This window comes from Microtus oregoni, unplaced genomic scaffold (genome assembly GCF_018167655.1).
Source record: "Microtus oregoni isolate MIOR12 unplaced genomic scaffold, Mior012 000005F_ref0000423, whole genome shotgun sequence".
In the NCBI taxonomy this organism is placed as follows: Eukaryota; Metazoa; Chordata; class Mammalia; order Rodentia; family Cricetidae; genus Microtus; species Microtus oregoni.
Window position 1 is genome coordinate 18,486,726 of NW_024543064.1, and position 16,213 is coordinate 18,502,938.

At 51.6% G+C, this 16,213-nt stretch overlaps 1 protein-coding gene across 1 annotated transcript in view; it reads left to right on the top strand.

Annotated features, from left to right (window-relative positions):
* Man1c1 (mannosidase alpha class 1C member 1) overlaps positions 1-16,213 on the top strand; it is a 147,635-nt gene that overhangs the window by 54,525 nt on the left and 76,897 nt on the right. The window contains exon 2 of the mRNA XM_041652696.1: positions 9,594-9,690. Coding sequence (XP_041508630.1) covers positions 9,594-9,690 — 97 coding nt within the window. The remainder of the gene's footprint in view (positions 1-9,593; positions 9,691-16,213) is intronic.

Below are 16,213 nucleotides of genomic sequence, written 5' to 3' on the forward strand. Positions count from 1 at the left end.
CTAATCTTTAGAGACAGGGTCTCTCACTGACCCTGGAGACTGCTGTTTTGGCCAGCTTGGCTGATCAGTGAGGCCCAGGGGCTCTGCCTAGTGCTGGGGTTGTAGGCACGCACCACTGGGCCCAGCTTTCCCCATGGGTGCCAGAGTGATGAACTTAAGTCCTTATGCTTGTTCAGTAGGCTCTTCACCCCACAGAGCCATCGCCCCAGCCTCCCCGATTGTCACTTTTCACACACCCCACACATGCTGATAATCTCTCATTTGTTCCCTAGATAATGAGGCTCTGGATGAAGGAAAGTGTCTGAAATATTTTGTGTATAAACATGTACGCCGTAGCATCACCTTTCAGACTAGAAGTCACAGACATGTCTACGGTTGGGCAGGAAGATGAAGTAAGAGTTGGTGGCTCTGTTCCGGCTGTTACATAGTTATTAAGAATTGTGTTTAGGAAGCATCTGTCATAACACAGTGTGTTCGTGTCATATTCATAGGGAACAACAAGATACAGATTAGGAGTGTAGTCAGATGGAATGATGGGTAATTGTTTTCTTTCTGTCTTCTTTTCTATGTTAAGTCTGTGTTAACTCCCTCTCCGCCTCTGTCTTGATCTGCTTTTTGTTTTGGTGTATGTGTGGCTTGTTTGTTTGTTTGTTTTTGAGACAGAGTTCTTCTGTGTAGCCCTGGCTGTGCCTCCAACTCAGAGATCCACCTGCCTCTGCCTCCCGAGCGCTGACCACTTGGCATGCGTACTTCTCCTGTATTGAATAGAAACAGGCACATAGATAAGCATCAACCTTATTTTTTTTTCTTTTTTAAATTTATTTATTTATTAAGGATTTCTGCCTCGTCCCCACAACCGCTTCCCGTTTCCCTCCCCCTCCCCCGATCAAGTCCCCCTCCCTCATCTGCTCGAAGAGCAATCAGGGTTCCCTGACCTGTGGGAAGCCCATGGACTGCCCACCTCTATCCAGGTCTCGTAAGGTGAGCATTCAAACTGCCTAGGCTCCCACAAAGCCAGTACGTGCAGTAGGATCAAAACCCCACTGCAATTGTTTTGAATTCTCAGTATTCCAACCTTATTTTTTTAATTATCTATAAAAATGCCATTGCCTTCTCTGTGCTGCTATAACATTAAAGAGAAAAAACAATCGATTTGGCTCCCAGTGTGGAGGAGCAGGAGTGATGTGTTACAGTCCACACTGCGGACACACACCATGGTAGAGGTGCAAGAGTGATGTGTTACACTCCACACTGCGGACACACACCATAGTGGAGGAGCAGGAGTGATGTGTTACAGTCCACACTGCGGACACACGCCATGGTGGAGGAGAGGTGAGGGGAAGTGTGGATGTGGAATGAGACAAGAATCTGAAGCAATCCTCTTTCTTTTTCTTTCTTCTTTTTTTCCTTTTCTTACATTCTTTTTTTGGGGGTTGTTTTTTGTTTTGTTTTTGTTTGCTTGTTTTTTTTGAGACAGGGTTTCTCTGTGTAGCCCTGGCTGTCTTTGAACTCCCTCTGTAGACCAGGCTGGCCTCAACTCACAGAGATCCTCCTGCCTCTGCCTCCCGAGTGCTGGGACTAAAGGTGTGATCCTCCTTCTTAGCAGCCAGTTCCATCCAGTGTGACCCATCCTCCTCCAGCAAGACCTTCATTAATCCTTTCCCAGTGTTGTGCCCCAGATCTGGTCACCTCTATTCGGCCCTCATGGCTCAGGGGTGCCATGCCTCACAATTCTGTTACACTGGAGACAAACCATATCCAAACCATAGCAAGAGATGTGTGCTGAAGGGGATGTTGAGGGCACAGAACTAAGCCCAGAGGAAGGAGCAGCCTGTAAGTGGGAGGAGAGAAGGGATGAAGCTGGCACCCAGGGACCGTCTGGAAAGTGTTTTGAACTGTAAAAGGAGCCTCTGGTTAAAATAAAAACGAAGAAGGATGGACAGTCCCTTTGAACATGGCACTCTTTGGTTCCCACTTGTGTACTGGACTCTGTCTTCTCTAGGACAGGCTGTGTTTGGTGAAAAGTCAGCCAGGCTGGGGAGGCCCTGGGGTGGGAAGATCTGCAGGGTGGCCGGCAAGGGGAGTGTTCTACCGTGAATTCTCCTGTGTTGGGAAATAGAATTCCACACGACAAGACATTTAGTGACGATGGCATTGACCTTTGGCAAGATTCCCTAGTGCATGCATCCTCTGTCTCTCTTCTTCCCTTCCTCTCTCTCTCTCCCCCTCCCTCCCTCTCTCTCTTCCCCCTCCTATAAATTGTTAACAGCTTTATTAAGACATAATTCTCACATAACAAAGACCACCTTTTAAAAAGTATATCGTGGGGCTGGGGAGGGCTCATGGGTAAAGTGCTTATGTTGCAAGTGTGGGGACCTGAAGGCAGATTGTTAGCGGTGACATGTGTCTGTAGTCAGCGCTCGGTAGGAGGGAGGCAGAAGGATCCCTGGGGCCTGTTGGCCATCCATCCCAGCTAAACTGGTGAGCCCAGTCAGAGAACCCTGCGGGAAGACACTCAGTGTTGACTTCTGACCTCCATTGGCAGTCCTCTCTCCTCCCCCTCCCTCATCCTCAGGAACCAGTATTCCGCTTTGTTACTAGGTTTCCTTCTGGACATCACTCTTAATTAGAATCATACACTAAGTGGCACTTTTATGCCTGGTTCTTTTCCTTAATGTAGGGGTTCAAGCCTTGTCCATATTGCTGCATTCCTTCCTTTTTATAACCACTCAATTTTTTTGTTTGTTTTGTTTTTCGAGACAGAGTTTCTCTGTAGCTTTGGAACCTGTCCTGGAGCTTGCTCTTGTAGACCAGGCTGGCCTCAGACTCACAGAGATCCACCTGCCTCTGCCTCCCGAGTGCTGGGATTAAAGGCACGTGCCATCACCGCCCGGCTCCATATTCTTTTGAATGGATAGACCACATTCTTGTGGATCGTCCACCACTCCGTTAGCATTCGGTTTATTTCCACCTTTTGGCTGTTGGAAATAGTGCTGCCCTGAGCATTTGCACCCAAGCTTCTGTGTGAATCTCCGTGTTCTAGTTTTCTTCTGTTGCATGATAACCACGGCAACTTGGGGAGGAAAGGGTTTATCTGGCTTACACTTCCAGGTCACAGCCCGTCAATGAGGGAAATCAGGGCAGGAACTGAAGCAGAAGCCATGGAGGAAGGCTGCTCACTGGCTCACTCCTTGGCATCGAGCTCAGCTAGCTTCATTGTACAGCCTAGGACCACCAATCTAGGGGTGGTGCTGCCCACCGTGGGCTGGGCTTTCCCACATCCTTGAAGATCATTCTGACAGACGTGGCCACAGCCCAGTCTGATCTGGGCAGTCTGTCAATTGAGGCTCCCTCGGTAGACTTTAGTTAGAGCTGTGTCAAGTTGACAGCTTACTCTAACTAGGACATTGTGTTTAAATTCTGTTTGTGTGTCGGGGCCCTCAAGACGACTCCTGGCTTCAGTGGTTCAGTAGGTGGTCTCGTGGTTGGACTGGGTGCATGGTCTTGCTCACAACCGTGATTTATTAAAGCAAGGGACACGCAGCAAATGCAGGGGCAGCGGTCTGGGGGGAACCAGGTGCAGGTGTTTAGGGTCCCCTCCCAGCGAAGCTGCATAGGATGCACCTGCAGCATGAGATTGTGACTGAGGAGGGGACTGTCACATGCACACTCCTTAGAGACTGGTCACGTCGGTACCTCTGCCTAACATAGACTGAAATCCAGAGCCCCCAACAGAAAAGCCGGTGCTCAGTGTAAGTGTGTTTGTCTGGTCTCGGTTCAGCGGGTCTCCTTATCAATCAGTCGGTGGTGGAATACTCTAGAAATCCACCTTCCCAGAGGCTGGCTGAAGTCCAACCTTGAAAGTAGACCTTTCTGATGAGGACCTTTTTGAATAGCCATTTTACTATGATCAGAGTCTCCGGGTCAAATGCTAACTCTCTTCTCTTCTTCACGAGTTACCTAGCAAGAGTGTCTCAGTGGTGGACTTGCCTACATCACTGTGGCCTGTGGTCCTGTCTCTGTGGATTTCTTGTGACTGTTGATTGATGTGGGAGGGCCCAGCCCACTGTGGGCAGCACTGTTCCTAGACAAGAGTGGTTCTGGGTTGTATAAGAAAGCTGGCTGAACTGGGACCAGAGTGAGTGAGAACCCACAGCATGTCTCGTGGGTTCTGCTCCAGGCTCCTGCCTCAACTTCCCTCCGCGATAGACTGTGATGTGCACTGTAAGACAAACAACCCCTTTTCTCCCCAGGCTGCTTTCAGTCACAGTGTGTATCACAACAGAAAAAGAAGCTAGAATATTCCTCGTGGAAACTTTCCCTGCTGAACCCTCCAGAGCTGCTGTGCCGTCTCCAGAACCACCCGGCACTGCTGAGGCCTTCCGTTCCCCCGCATCCTTGCCAGTGATTATACTGTCATCTTTCTGCGTATAGCCATCCTGATGGGACTAACGGGGCCTGCAGTTGGCGATTTGTAAGCATTTAGGATGAAGAGGAATGATCAGAGGCAGCCAAAATGAGTTCTCCAAGAAGAGTCCTGCCAGCCCAAACCCCTTATTTTCTTAAAAAAAAAAAAAAGCATTTGCTATACTGGGGCCAATGTCTGCATTTTAGCCTTTCACAGGCTTCTCAGGGAAGATGGGTTTTTGCTGACAGCCTGGTGAGCTCTTGGCTAGTAGTGGTCAGTGCGTGGTGCCAGACCCAAGAGTAAGGCTCTGGTGATTCCTGCCCCCAGCCATTTATACTTACACCCCAAAGCTGGGTTGCACACAGATGTCAGCCCACCTAATCCAAGTTTGCCCATTGCTCAGAGAAGACAGACATGGAGCTACCTTGTCAGAGCAGGTCCCACAAAGATCTGGACAGTGTGGGATGGCAGACAGAGCCCAGTGACCTGGGAGTCACCAGGGACAAGGGGCAGATCCACAGCTGCAGGGTGGCCGGGGAAGGTGATACTGCTTCTGCTCTTTACACAAATGGGGTGATTAAGTCACGGGTTCCCCAGGAGCATGTAGTGTGGGAAGGTGTGTGGTCACAGACGGTGCCGTGGCTCACCATGGGGGATTCAGAGGTTAGTGATGCGCCTCCTGTTGACAGAGCAGGGCCGTTCAGCCAGGGTCCCCAAAGTGAGCGTGTGTGGTGTGGAAGCTGATGCTTCCCTCTGGGCACTAGGGGACAATAGAATTGATGGATTCAGGAAGGACTTGTGACGTTCTGCAGTTGATGGGGCTGCCCAGTAAGGTGAGCCCTCCATCGCTGCGGGCATCCGTATCCAAGGAGAGATGTTCTGCTGGGGAACACGAGTGAGACAGGAGGGAGCCTGAGTGACCTCCGAGGTCTTTGGGACCTGGGGATCACATGGCTACGGTTTATGCCTTTGAACAAGTCTCTTAGTGTGCCCTTTGTGTTTCTACATGTCTGTCTAAGACTGTTGGGAACAGCCCTTACTCAGTGGCTGGGTCCCATCTGTGTCGTGGGGTCCGCATAAGGCCTCCTTGTAGAAGGAACAGCGGGCCTGCTTTTCATCCCACCTGGCTCCCGCATGGCTAGCTTTACACCTGAAATAACAACACACAAATTGTATTAATTTAAACACTGCCTGGCCCATTTTATCTGGCTTCCTCTTGGTTAACTCTCATATCTTGCTTAATCCATTTCTAATAATCTGTGTAGCACCACAAGGTGGTGGCTTACCAGGGAAAGATTCTAGCCTATGTCTGTCTAGGGTTGGAGAATCATGGCAACTGACTGCATCTGCTTCTTTCTCCCAGCATTCTGTTCTGTCTACTCTGCCTATCTAAGCTGCTGTCCTATCAAAGGGCCAAGGCCGTTTCTTTATTAACCAATGAAAGTAACACATAGACAGATGACCCTCCTCCATCACCTCCTGGCCCTGGGCTAAGTTGTAAGGCTAGTTTTCCTATTTGCTCTTTCATTCATTGATTAACTAAGTAATTAACAAGTCTCTCCCATGTGCCAGTGTTTAGGCAGTGGGGGTGTGCAGCACGAATAGGAGGTGAGGGGCGAAATCGAAAGCAGAAGGGAAAAAAGCTTGACCCCAGACACCCAGGTACCCGTTTGCTTGGTTGGTTTTTGAGTCAGGGTCTCATGCAGCCCAGGCTGGCCTTGAACACTGATCCTGTCTGGGATGTGGGCTGATTCAGGCGGGGCTGGAGCAGCAGAACCCTGCACACACATCCTTCAGCTGGGACGTGGAGGGAGACAGCAGCAGCAGCAGGGGGAGAGGGCGAGGCTGGGAGAACATTGCCTCCACAGCACCGCTCACACTGCAACCCACGCCCAGGCCTAGCCGATACGTGCTAGGTGTGTGCATGCGCATCAGGTACCCGAGCCTCTGGGCCCGAGGGGCAACGCCCGCGTGTTTGAGGGTTTGCACGTAGAGGCCCAGATGACACAGGGATCATTTGTGCCTTTGGCCACCTCTGTTGTCCTCCACCGATGTGGCTGGCCGTGAGGACAAACAGGCCACTGCCCAGAGGGGACAGCTCTGGTGAGACAGTAGACACCTGTGATCCCCATAACTCCTGTACACTGGTACACTGGCCGCTTTCTAAGGAAGAGTGGGTTCGGGGCAGGGTGTGGCAGCCCTCACACCTCGGCTCCAGCCTTTCCATGGTTTGTGTTCTGAGATCCTGTTTCTGTCTTCTACCCCACTGCCAATTGCAATGGCGGGGGTGGGGGGGGGAGTTCACAGGAGAGAGGGAGGGAGGACTCTATTCTCCCTCCACACATATACCCAGCAATTATTCTCCGCTATTGCCAATTCGAGATAAGTAGAAAATAACAGAGGAATGGAGGCAGGCCGCGTTCTTGCCATGACATTGGCATAGGCCATGGGAGCTGGAGGCCCCACAGTGACTGTGCCTGATGGGGCCCGCTGCTCTGGGGAGACCAAAGGGTTCCAGTCTGGCTAGCTGTGCACCCCCATCACTTCCCACCTCGGAGCCTCAATTTTACCATTTGTGACATGGGGACATGGCACTAGAGCATCCTGCATTGAGTCCAGGCCACACTTTGGTGAGGCCGCTCCCCTGTGGATTTTGGTCACAGCAGCAACGATTACCAGAGGAGCTCACTTCTAAGTCTGGGGACCAGGAAGATGGTTGAGCATGGGGAACACGGCACAGCTTGCTGCAGAGACAGGCGCTGCAGCAGGAAACCCAGGCAGAGTAAAGCAAGGCCCGGCAGTGTTTGGAAACACTGAGAAATAGAAACCAACAAGCCCTGGATGAAGGGTTTCAGGTGTGACTCAAGTGGTAGAGTCCTCGCCTAACACACAGGAGGCCCCGGTTCCATCCCCTGAACCTCATGCGAGGTGGAGACAAGAGGATCAGAATTTAAGATTCTCTTTGGAGATGTAGTGGGCTAGAGGCCAGCCCGGGCTACATGAGACCCTGCCTCAAGAAACAAGCAAACATACACATACACTATGGATCAAATACCTTTAATTTAAAAAAGTCCAAAAGGATCCGGGTGGTGGCACACATCTTTAATCTCAGCACTCGGGAGGCAGAGACAGGCGGATCTCTGTGAGTTTGACGAGGCCAGCCTGGTCGTCAGAGCGAGTGCCAGGGCATCCAGGGCTGTTACACAGAGAAACCCTGTCTTGAAAAAAGAAAAAGAAAGTCCTAAACAAAAGCCAGATGTGGTGGTGCACACCTTTAATTCCAGCATTTGGGAGGCAGAGGCAGAGGCAGGTGGATCTCTGTGAATTTGAGGACATTGTGGTCTATGTAGCAAATTTGAGGTCAGACAGAGCCATAGAGTAAGGCTGTGTCTCAAAATAAGTAAGTAAATAAATAAATACCAAAAGACAAAGTCCCCAAGTGAGGGACTGGAGAGGTGGCTCAGTGGTTAAGAGCATTTGTTGCTCTTCCGGAGGACCTGGGTTCGGTTCCCAATCCCTACATGGCAGCAGTAACTCATTCCAGGGAATCTGCCACCCTTTGTAGCCTCTGCAGGCACCAGGATGTACTTGTTACATGTACATAGATGCAGGCAAAACACCCATAACATAAATTAAAATAAATAGACTTTTAAAGAAATCCGAAAGTGATCCATACTCTGAAATTTTGGGGGAGACAGCATGACTTCACAGATGGAAACCTCCACACCTGGCTCCATGAGATACAGATGCAGTAAAGGTGCTGTGTAAAATTACCTTCCGGCCATGTGCCTAAGGTATACAGGAGGAACGCAAATTTCCCATTTCGACGTGGGTCCCTTTCCAAGATTGTTCATAATGTATATGCAGATATTTGAAATACTGAGAAAAAAATCTGAACTCCAGAATGCTCTGGTTCCAAGCATTTTGGATAGAGGAAGTTCACCTGTGTGATACAGGGGGGATCCTCTGTATCACCACAGAGGACAGGTGGTGTCTGTCAATCTCTGCCATTGGCCGCAGATATTTCCACTTCTTTCTTGTCGCTGAACCCTTCTGGATGGTGGCTGAACGGGTATCACCCTGCATTGTTAAAGCAGACTCCACGCAGGGAGTGGCATGCCCAGCAGGGGGATGGTGACAGAGGCGGGGTTAGAACTCAAGCCCCAAGCTCTGTCTACTCCCCCATTGCTCTCCCAGCTACTTGTGCCTCCTGCCAGTCCTGATCCGTGCCCCATTCCACTGTCTCCGCCCTCCTGCACCCTGCCAGGCACAGGGTAAGAGGGAGACTGGAGAGGAGGAAGCAGGGTGGGCACCGACTGCCACTGTGTGTCCCTCAGCTTCCAGGGCTAAGGGCAGCTAGGGAGCAAACGCCCACCCTCCTGGGGGACTGGCAAAGCTCTCATCTATCTAGAGACTCTTGCGCATAGTGGTAGTTCTCAGGCACTCTGATAGTGTATACTGTCCTGGGCTGGGTTCTGTCGGGGAAACTGAGGCCAGGCAGGTATGGTGTCTGGTTTCACGGAGCTCCTGGTCCACGGCCATAAAAATCACAAACAACAGTGACCAACTGGGTCCAGGGGAGCCCATGATGCCTAGGGTAGGTCATCACCGTCCATAGAGACTCTCATGTCTTCAAGGGACAGACCCGACACTCCTGAACCAGAGTGTGGATTCCATTCCCAGCCCTGTCAATAAACCACAGTTTGGCCAGGTCACCCCACTTCTGACCCAGCTCCTTATGTACAGAGAGTGATTCACAGTACTTTTGTCAGGAGGAAGGGGAGGGAGGATATCTTTCTGTTCAACTGAGACAGGCATGCGCCCTGAGTCAGTGTGTCCTTTCTCTTCCCTTGAGAGGATTACCTCAAGCCAGGGCAGAGCAGGGAAGGCTACATGAAAGAGGTGCCCTTTATTTTTTTCCTCCTCAGTACTGGGGATCAAAAGGAGGACCTCGGACACGATGGGCAGGGCTCTACCAGTGAGCCACACTTAACGCCTAGGAGGTGGTCCGGGTTCCTTCTGGGAAGCCTCTGGATGATCTTTGGTGTGTGGAGTGACTTGAGAGGAACGGCTTTCCAGGCAGCTCTGGTTGGGAATGAAATCAGGCTGAGACCTTGGCAGAGGGTATGGAGGGCACCACTGGCCGCCAGCTCACCGGGGTCTGGTCCCCTGCTCTTTCCCGCAGATGATGCGGTTTGCGTGGCAGAATTACCGCCGTTATGCGATGGGCAAGAACGAACTCCGGCCACTCACAAAGGACGGCTACGAGGGCAGCATGTTCGGTGAGTTGACACAGACCCCGGGGGCGCTGAGTGCAGCTCCACTTTGGTCTGCCCTTCTCTGGGCTTTCCAAGCTTTTCTGGACTCGGAGGACCCAAGTGCGTCTGCCCTCTCATACAGCCTTGCGTCCGAGCTTGGGATGGTGAGGATGGATGGTGAGGATGGTGAGGGGATAGGGTTTGGTGATGTGAACGCAGAAGACTGGGTAAATTCACTTTACTGGGTGGTGGTGAGATGGCATTGCCCCACAGAGTAAATGTGTATAAAGAGTTTGTGTTCAGGCTGCCTTTAGATTAAATTCCGGGGTGTCGTTCATGTTGCCTGGTGACAGCAGATCGGACACATGTCCCTTGTGTTTCTCCGGCAGCCCCCTGGCTGTGCCCCCTCCCTGCTATAGTGTTCTCTGGACCCAGAACCCTTTGGTACATCTCCTAAAGGCTGCAAGCCCAGCCTTCTTGTCCAAATGTCCTTCCAGAGAGAAGATGCTCTGGACAGCCTAGCCATCTCCTTCCTTTAGGGAAGGATGCTATGCTGGACCAGATAAAGGCGGCACCATACCCACTGGTCCTCACACCCGAGGAATACAGGTTGCTGGAGTTGGATCTAGAGAAGCAGGCCTGAGCTGGAAATCCCCAGGGAAACCTGAAGGGTGGTTGGATACCCGAGACGGGGGCCTGTGTGTGGAGCTCCCAGTGTCAGGGTTGGTGTTTAGGAGACACGCCCCAGACGCACATCCTCCTCCTGCAGTCAGTGCTGGAGGCTCTTAGCCTGTCCAGATGAGTCACCTCTGTCACAGGAGAAAAGGACATGGATTTGAACAGCCTTAGGCCTTTGTAAATGTGGGAGGAGAAGGGATCCAAAAATTACAAAAGTGGGCAAAGTAAGTGAAGAGATTAAAGTTGATCTGTCTTGTAAATGTAGCCACTGTTGACATCTTTGACCATGTCCTTCCAGTTTTCCCTCCTGTGCGTTTATCCTGTCTACACAGTTTTGACTCTGTGGGAGGGGCTTAGGGTAAATTGTTAGTATTTCTGTAAATGACAAATAATGTGTGTTGGTTGCTTTTCTCCTTTCTGCGGCCAAATATCTGACAAAATCAACTTAAGGAAGAGAGAGTTTGTTTGGCTCACAGTTTTAGGACGCACAGTCCATCGTGGTGGAGAAGGCACGGGGCAGGCATGTGAGGTGGCTTTTGTCATGGTTTTCATAGCAAGGGAGCAGAGAGAAGTGAATTTGGTGCTCAGCTTTTCGATTGATTCAGTCTGTGTCCCGAGTCACATCCAGAGGTGTGTCTCTTTGTGATTTTTAAATCCAGCCAAGTTGACGGGGAAGATTAACTGTCACAGAATATTTGTATTGATTTTTTAAAAATATTTCAGCCAGGCGTGGTGGCGTATATTTTTAATCCTAGCACTTGGGAGGCAGAGGCAGGTACATCTCTATGAGTTTGGGACCAGTCTTGCCTACACAGTGAGTTCTAGCACAACCAGGGTTACATAGAAAGACCCTGTCTTAAAAAACAAAACAATAATAATGATAATAATACATATTTGAGATGGCTCTTGATATGTTGAACTCCTGAGCCTAAACAGTTCTCTTGCCTCAGCTTCCCAAGTGGCTGGATGACAGTCTGCCCAGCTCATAGGAAAAGACACTAGTGGTTTAAATCGTCCCCCTCTCTTTTCCATAAAGGGGAACTGATGTTGACCGTGGGGCTTGAAACTGCTCAGTGTAGACCCAGCTATTGCTCAGGTTTTGCAGGAAGCACTTCTAGGAGGGACTGGGCTAAGTCTGGCCCAAAGTGACAGATTTATTTATTTATTCAGTCACTCATTTATTTGTTTAATGTTTCTTGAGACAGGGTTTCTCCGTGTAGCTCTGGTTTTCTTGGAACTCGCTCTGTAGACCATGCTGGCCTCAAACTCATAGAGATCCATGCATGTTGGGATTAAAGGTGTGTGCCATCACCATCTGGCTAAGAGCCTAGGATTTAAATCACAGACAGCCCTTCAGGACTTTATCTAGTAAGGGAGAGCCCTGGGCTCCCAAAAGGATAGAAAGAACAAATCCCTCAAGAAGACCTGAGTGCGAATCCTCCCTCCGTCCTTAGCTGTGGCTGTGCCCAAGTCACTTAACCTCTCTGGGCTCCAGGTGGTGCAGCTTTTGTCCTGGGCCTCTGTGAGGACATCTGTGGGAGCGTGTCTGAGTACCCGAAGGACCATGTGTTGGGAGGGAATGCGGCATGATTTCGACTGCAGTCAGTGAGAGCAGCAGTTGACCCAGGAAGCCTGCGATGAGTTGTGAGGTCCCTTGGACATCCTGATCCTAGGTGGAGGCCCGAGGAACCCATTGCCTGTCCCCACGGCACTCCTGGCAGTAAACATGCCCCCCCAGGGTGCCCTGGTGGCCGGGGGAAGGGAGAGGACAGCAGACAGGAGGCTGCTTTGATCCATTTTCTTTTTCACTCTCCACACTGTTGGGTGCTGGGCCTGGGGTCAGCTGCCTGGAACTCAAGGGGCTCCCCTTTCCTGGCCCTCTCCTGGGGCCTGTCCAGGGTCTTCAGAAAGGGACAGGTATAGGGGACCATTAGATATTGCTGTAAATCACACTTATTGGTCTGAAATCCTGGAGTCAGACAGACCTAGGTTCACACTCAGGCGTCCCTGCTTCCTGGTTGAGCGCTCCTTGGCTAGTATGTTTCCTGTAATCTGTTTCTGGGAGTTAGGGCCACAGGTGGCTCTGAACACAGCCTGGGCCTGCCTGTCTCAGAGCCCCGGCAATGGTGACAGATCTCAGAATTCAGAGTCCATGAGAGCACACCTAGAAGATAAGACTCCATTCATGGGTCCAGGGAGAGGGTCCCAGAGGTAGAAGCAGCTGCCCTGTTCTGCCCACACTCCTGCTTCTTTCCTGGCCCAGGGAGGAGTGGGGAGCGGCTGTTGGGTGGCCTCCGCCATCACCAGTGACCTCAAGTAGGCTGGGCCCTATAGACACAAGATGCCCCTGGGTAGGCAGGAATAGACAGACTCACCCTGCCCTGCCTGACGAAATGAGACTTACAGGGGACCCTGTCCAGCACGCATATGTGCAGTGCTCAGATGTGATGGGCTCCCACAGCCCGTTCCTGGGGACCACACTGTGTGCCTGCATATGGGGAGGGTCCTGAGACCACACCAGTGCCTCCCTTTGCCAAGATCTGTAGGAGCTATGGTGACAGTGGTCACTGTTTTGAGCCTGGTCTCTCCGGTCTCCCTGTGTGGCCCCTCACCATGCCAACAGCCCCATGCTGTCCCGTCCTTCTTCAAAGCTGTTTTTGCCCCGAGGGCGGATCCTCTTGCTGAGGACAGTTTTTGTGAACTGGGCATTCCACTGTCCCAGTAGCTTGTAGCTTGTCCTCATCCACATCCGGCTCAGCAGGCCCCATTGGAAGACACGCCCAAGGCCACCAGAGAAGACAGCCCGCTCTTGGCCTTTCCCTTCCTCTGTAAGTTCGCCATGTGGGACCCCTACTGTGCGGCTGGATGGTAGAGACGCATGGACTGTAGATCCAGCTAAGCTTCTGTGGCTCTCCACGGAGTGGGCATGGACTCAGTTTCCTGAGCCTGTGGGGATCATAATTATTTTGTGTATTTTGTGTGTGTAAGAGGTGGAGGTCAAAGGAGTCTCCTAAGTGTGGGTCCTGAGGCTTGAACACCCATTGACAGGCTTGCTGATGGGTATCTTTGCCCAGTGAATCATCTTGCTGTCCCTGTCCCTGGTAATTAATAAGGAGATACGCCCAGGATCCAGCCCGAAGCACCGAGGAGGCTCTTGGGCAGTAGGTCTTCCTGCTCCTGCCACAGAGGTCAGTCCTCAGACCAGGGCAGTGCGTGGTACAGGGGCAGAAGAGCCATCACAGGTTGGCAGTCACCGTATCGTAAAGTAAGTAGCTTGGCTCACAGAGGCCCAGTCTCTTTGCCTGTAGAAGAGGCCAGCCACTAATACCCACTGCTAGAACCTGGGGACAGAGAAGTTCCCTGGGGGCCCTGGACTCCATAGCCAGAGGGCCGGGATTTAATGTCACTCAGCTATTGCTAGCTGTGTAATCTTGGGCAAGTCTCTTAACTTCACTGGGCCTTTTTGGCCAGCTGCAAGGTGAGGCAGTAACAGAATTGTTTTCAGAAGAAGTAGTTAATGCACACAAACTTATGCGAATGCTCAGCACACAGGAGGCGCTCTGCAGATGTCCAGTACTTCGAGCATGGCGCATGCGCAGCACACAGGCTGCACGCTACAGATATGCAGTGCTTCGAGCATGGTGCATGCTCAGTACAAGGCGGCACGCAGCAGCTGTCCAGTGCTTCAAGTATGGCACATGCTCAGCACACAGGCAGCACGCTACAGATGTCCATGGCTGTGAACATGGCACAGGAAGAGCCCTGGGGTCAAACTGCTGCTCCCATGTCCTAGGGCATGTCCAAGTTCCCTGGACCCAGAAACCCACATAAGTAACATAGGGCTGTCCCCTGCCCCATCCCCATTGCCCTGGTAGGAATGCAGTGGGCACTGCACCTCTTGGCCCCTCATCTGAGCAGCAACTTAGAATTTCATGACAGGAAAACAGCAGAAAGTAAACCAGCCTCTTGCCAGCAGAAGGGTTTGGGGTGCCCAGGGCATGTGATCGGCAATCCCCCTTCTTTGCAGTCCATGTCAGCTGGCCGTGACGACACTCAATGAGTGCTCATCTTTCTGTCAGCGCAGTGAGAGCTTGGCCCTTCTGAAAGAAATGCACGGGACAGAGTCGTCTGCCTTGATAGTGTGACTGTTCATTTCCGGTTTTGTTTTGTTTAATTTTTACTTTTCAAGACAGGGTTTCTTTGTGTAGCTTTGGAGTCTGTCCTGGAACTTACTCTGTAGACCAAGCTGGCCTTGAACTCACAGAGATCGGCCTGCCTCTGCCTCCCAAGTGCTGGGATTAAAGGTGTGTGCTACCACCACCTGGTTTATTCCTTTGTTTTAGAGTTGGGGAAGCTAATGCTCAGAGAGGGGGAAAAGGGACTTGGTGGAGACAACAGCACACATTAACTCTAGTGGCTGGAATCCTGGGCCACTGCACTTGGCTACACCCATCCAGAGATTAGCCAGATTGTCCCCTGTGACCTGACACTGTGGCCGGGTCACCACCACCAGTGATAGATACTCTCAGAGTTTCAGAACTGCCTTTCAAGAGTGTGGGATTTGGGGTCCAGAGGCCACCACACCCTGTGTACACATCACTCCCAACACCATAGCTGTGTTTTCTAGTGTACCCCTCAATCCCCTGTAAGGTGTCACTTCCCCATGGTCGCCCCATTTCACAGGTGAGAGAACAGAACTAGAAATCTCCAGGACTTGCAATAGCTGAATCCCAGGTGTAGTGTGGGCTCTGAAGCCCGAGCAGTAAGCTACCACTCTGCCCTGTCCCGCAGCGAACACAGTGTAGGGAATGGAACAGAAAGCCATCTCAGGGCTGGAGCGATGCGTCTTCCAGTCCTCATTCCCCTATACACCACAGCTAGGGTCCGCGTCACCTGTCTCTCGGCGTCATTACTGTATACGAACCGAGCTTTTAGGGCTCAAAGGACTTGTCTTCCACATAGAAAATCTGCCCAGCAACTTTAGGAACACCTGCTTGCAGCCTGGCTGAGCTGAGCTGCAAGGGGCAGGGATCTGAGAGTCAGACCAGCCTGGGTTTGAAATTTGGGTCTGCCACTTCCTCATCCTCTGTCGCAGAGCTGCTCCCTTGACCTCTCTGCACTCAGTTTCTCCATCTGCACAATGGCGACAGCAGCAGCTTCTCCCGCTGAGGATTCAGTGCAGCTGCTGCGTGTGAGAACCACCTGGTGCAACACCTGCCCACGTGCACTCATCGCATGGCAGCCGCTGCCAGCGTTCTACGAGCTAATTAATAATAATGACTCTAATTCTAACCCAGGAAAGAGCAGTGTCTGGCACGCAGCAGGCTCTTGATGTATTGTAGAAAGAATGAGCAGCCTGCCATGGTCTCTGCCTGGACCATTTCCCCTTTGTTCCCAGCCTGGCTGGGCCTTGCTCATGGCCTTGCTCACTCCGCGGCTCCGTCCCCTTCAGTGGTGGTGGTCTTGACCTCCTGCCGTGAAGTGCACTCAGAATCAGCAGAGAGGCCTGGAAAAGTAGCTGTCCCGCTTGCTCAGCAAATTTGATTCCCCGAATCTTCACTGTGGAGGATGGAGGTGTTTGTGTGGCCCAAAGCGATATTTCCCCAGCTCCAAGCCAAGCCCCAGGGTGATTGTGGAAGCCCCAAATTGGATTCTGTCTCTGCCCATGGGTTCCCTGATAGAACTGCCAGCCCAGTCCCCATCATGGGGATGATATATAGCCGTGAGTGAGTCGAGAGGCAAAACGAACACGGTGTGATCTTCAGATCAGCGGCTGGCGGTGCTCGGCCTTGGCAGAGAGAACAATCATCTTTGCCTTGTAAGCGGAGCAAATAGGATGTTGAGGAGTGAACAAATCCAGGCCCCGCGG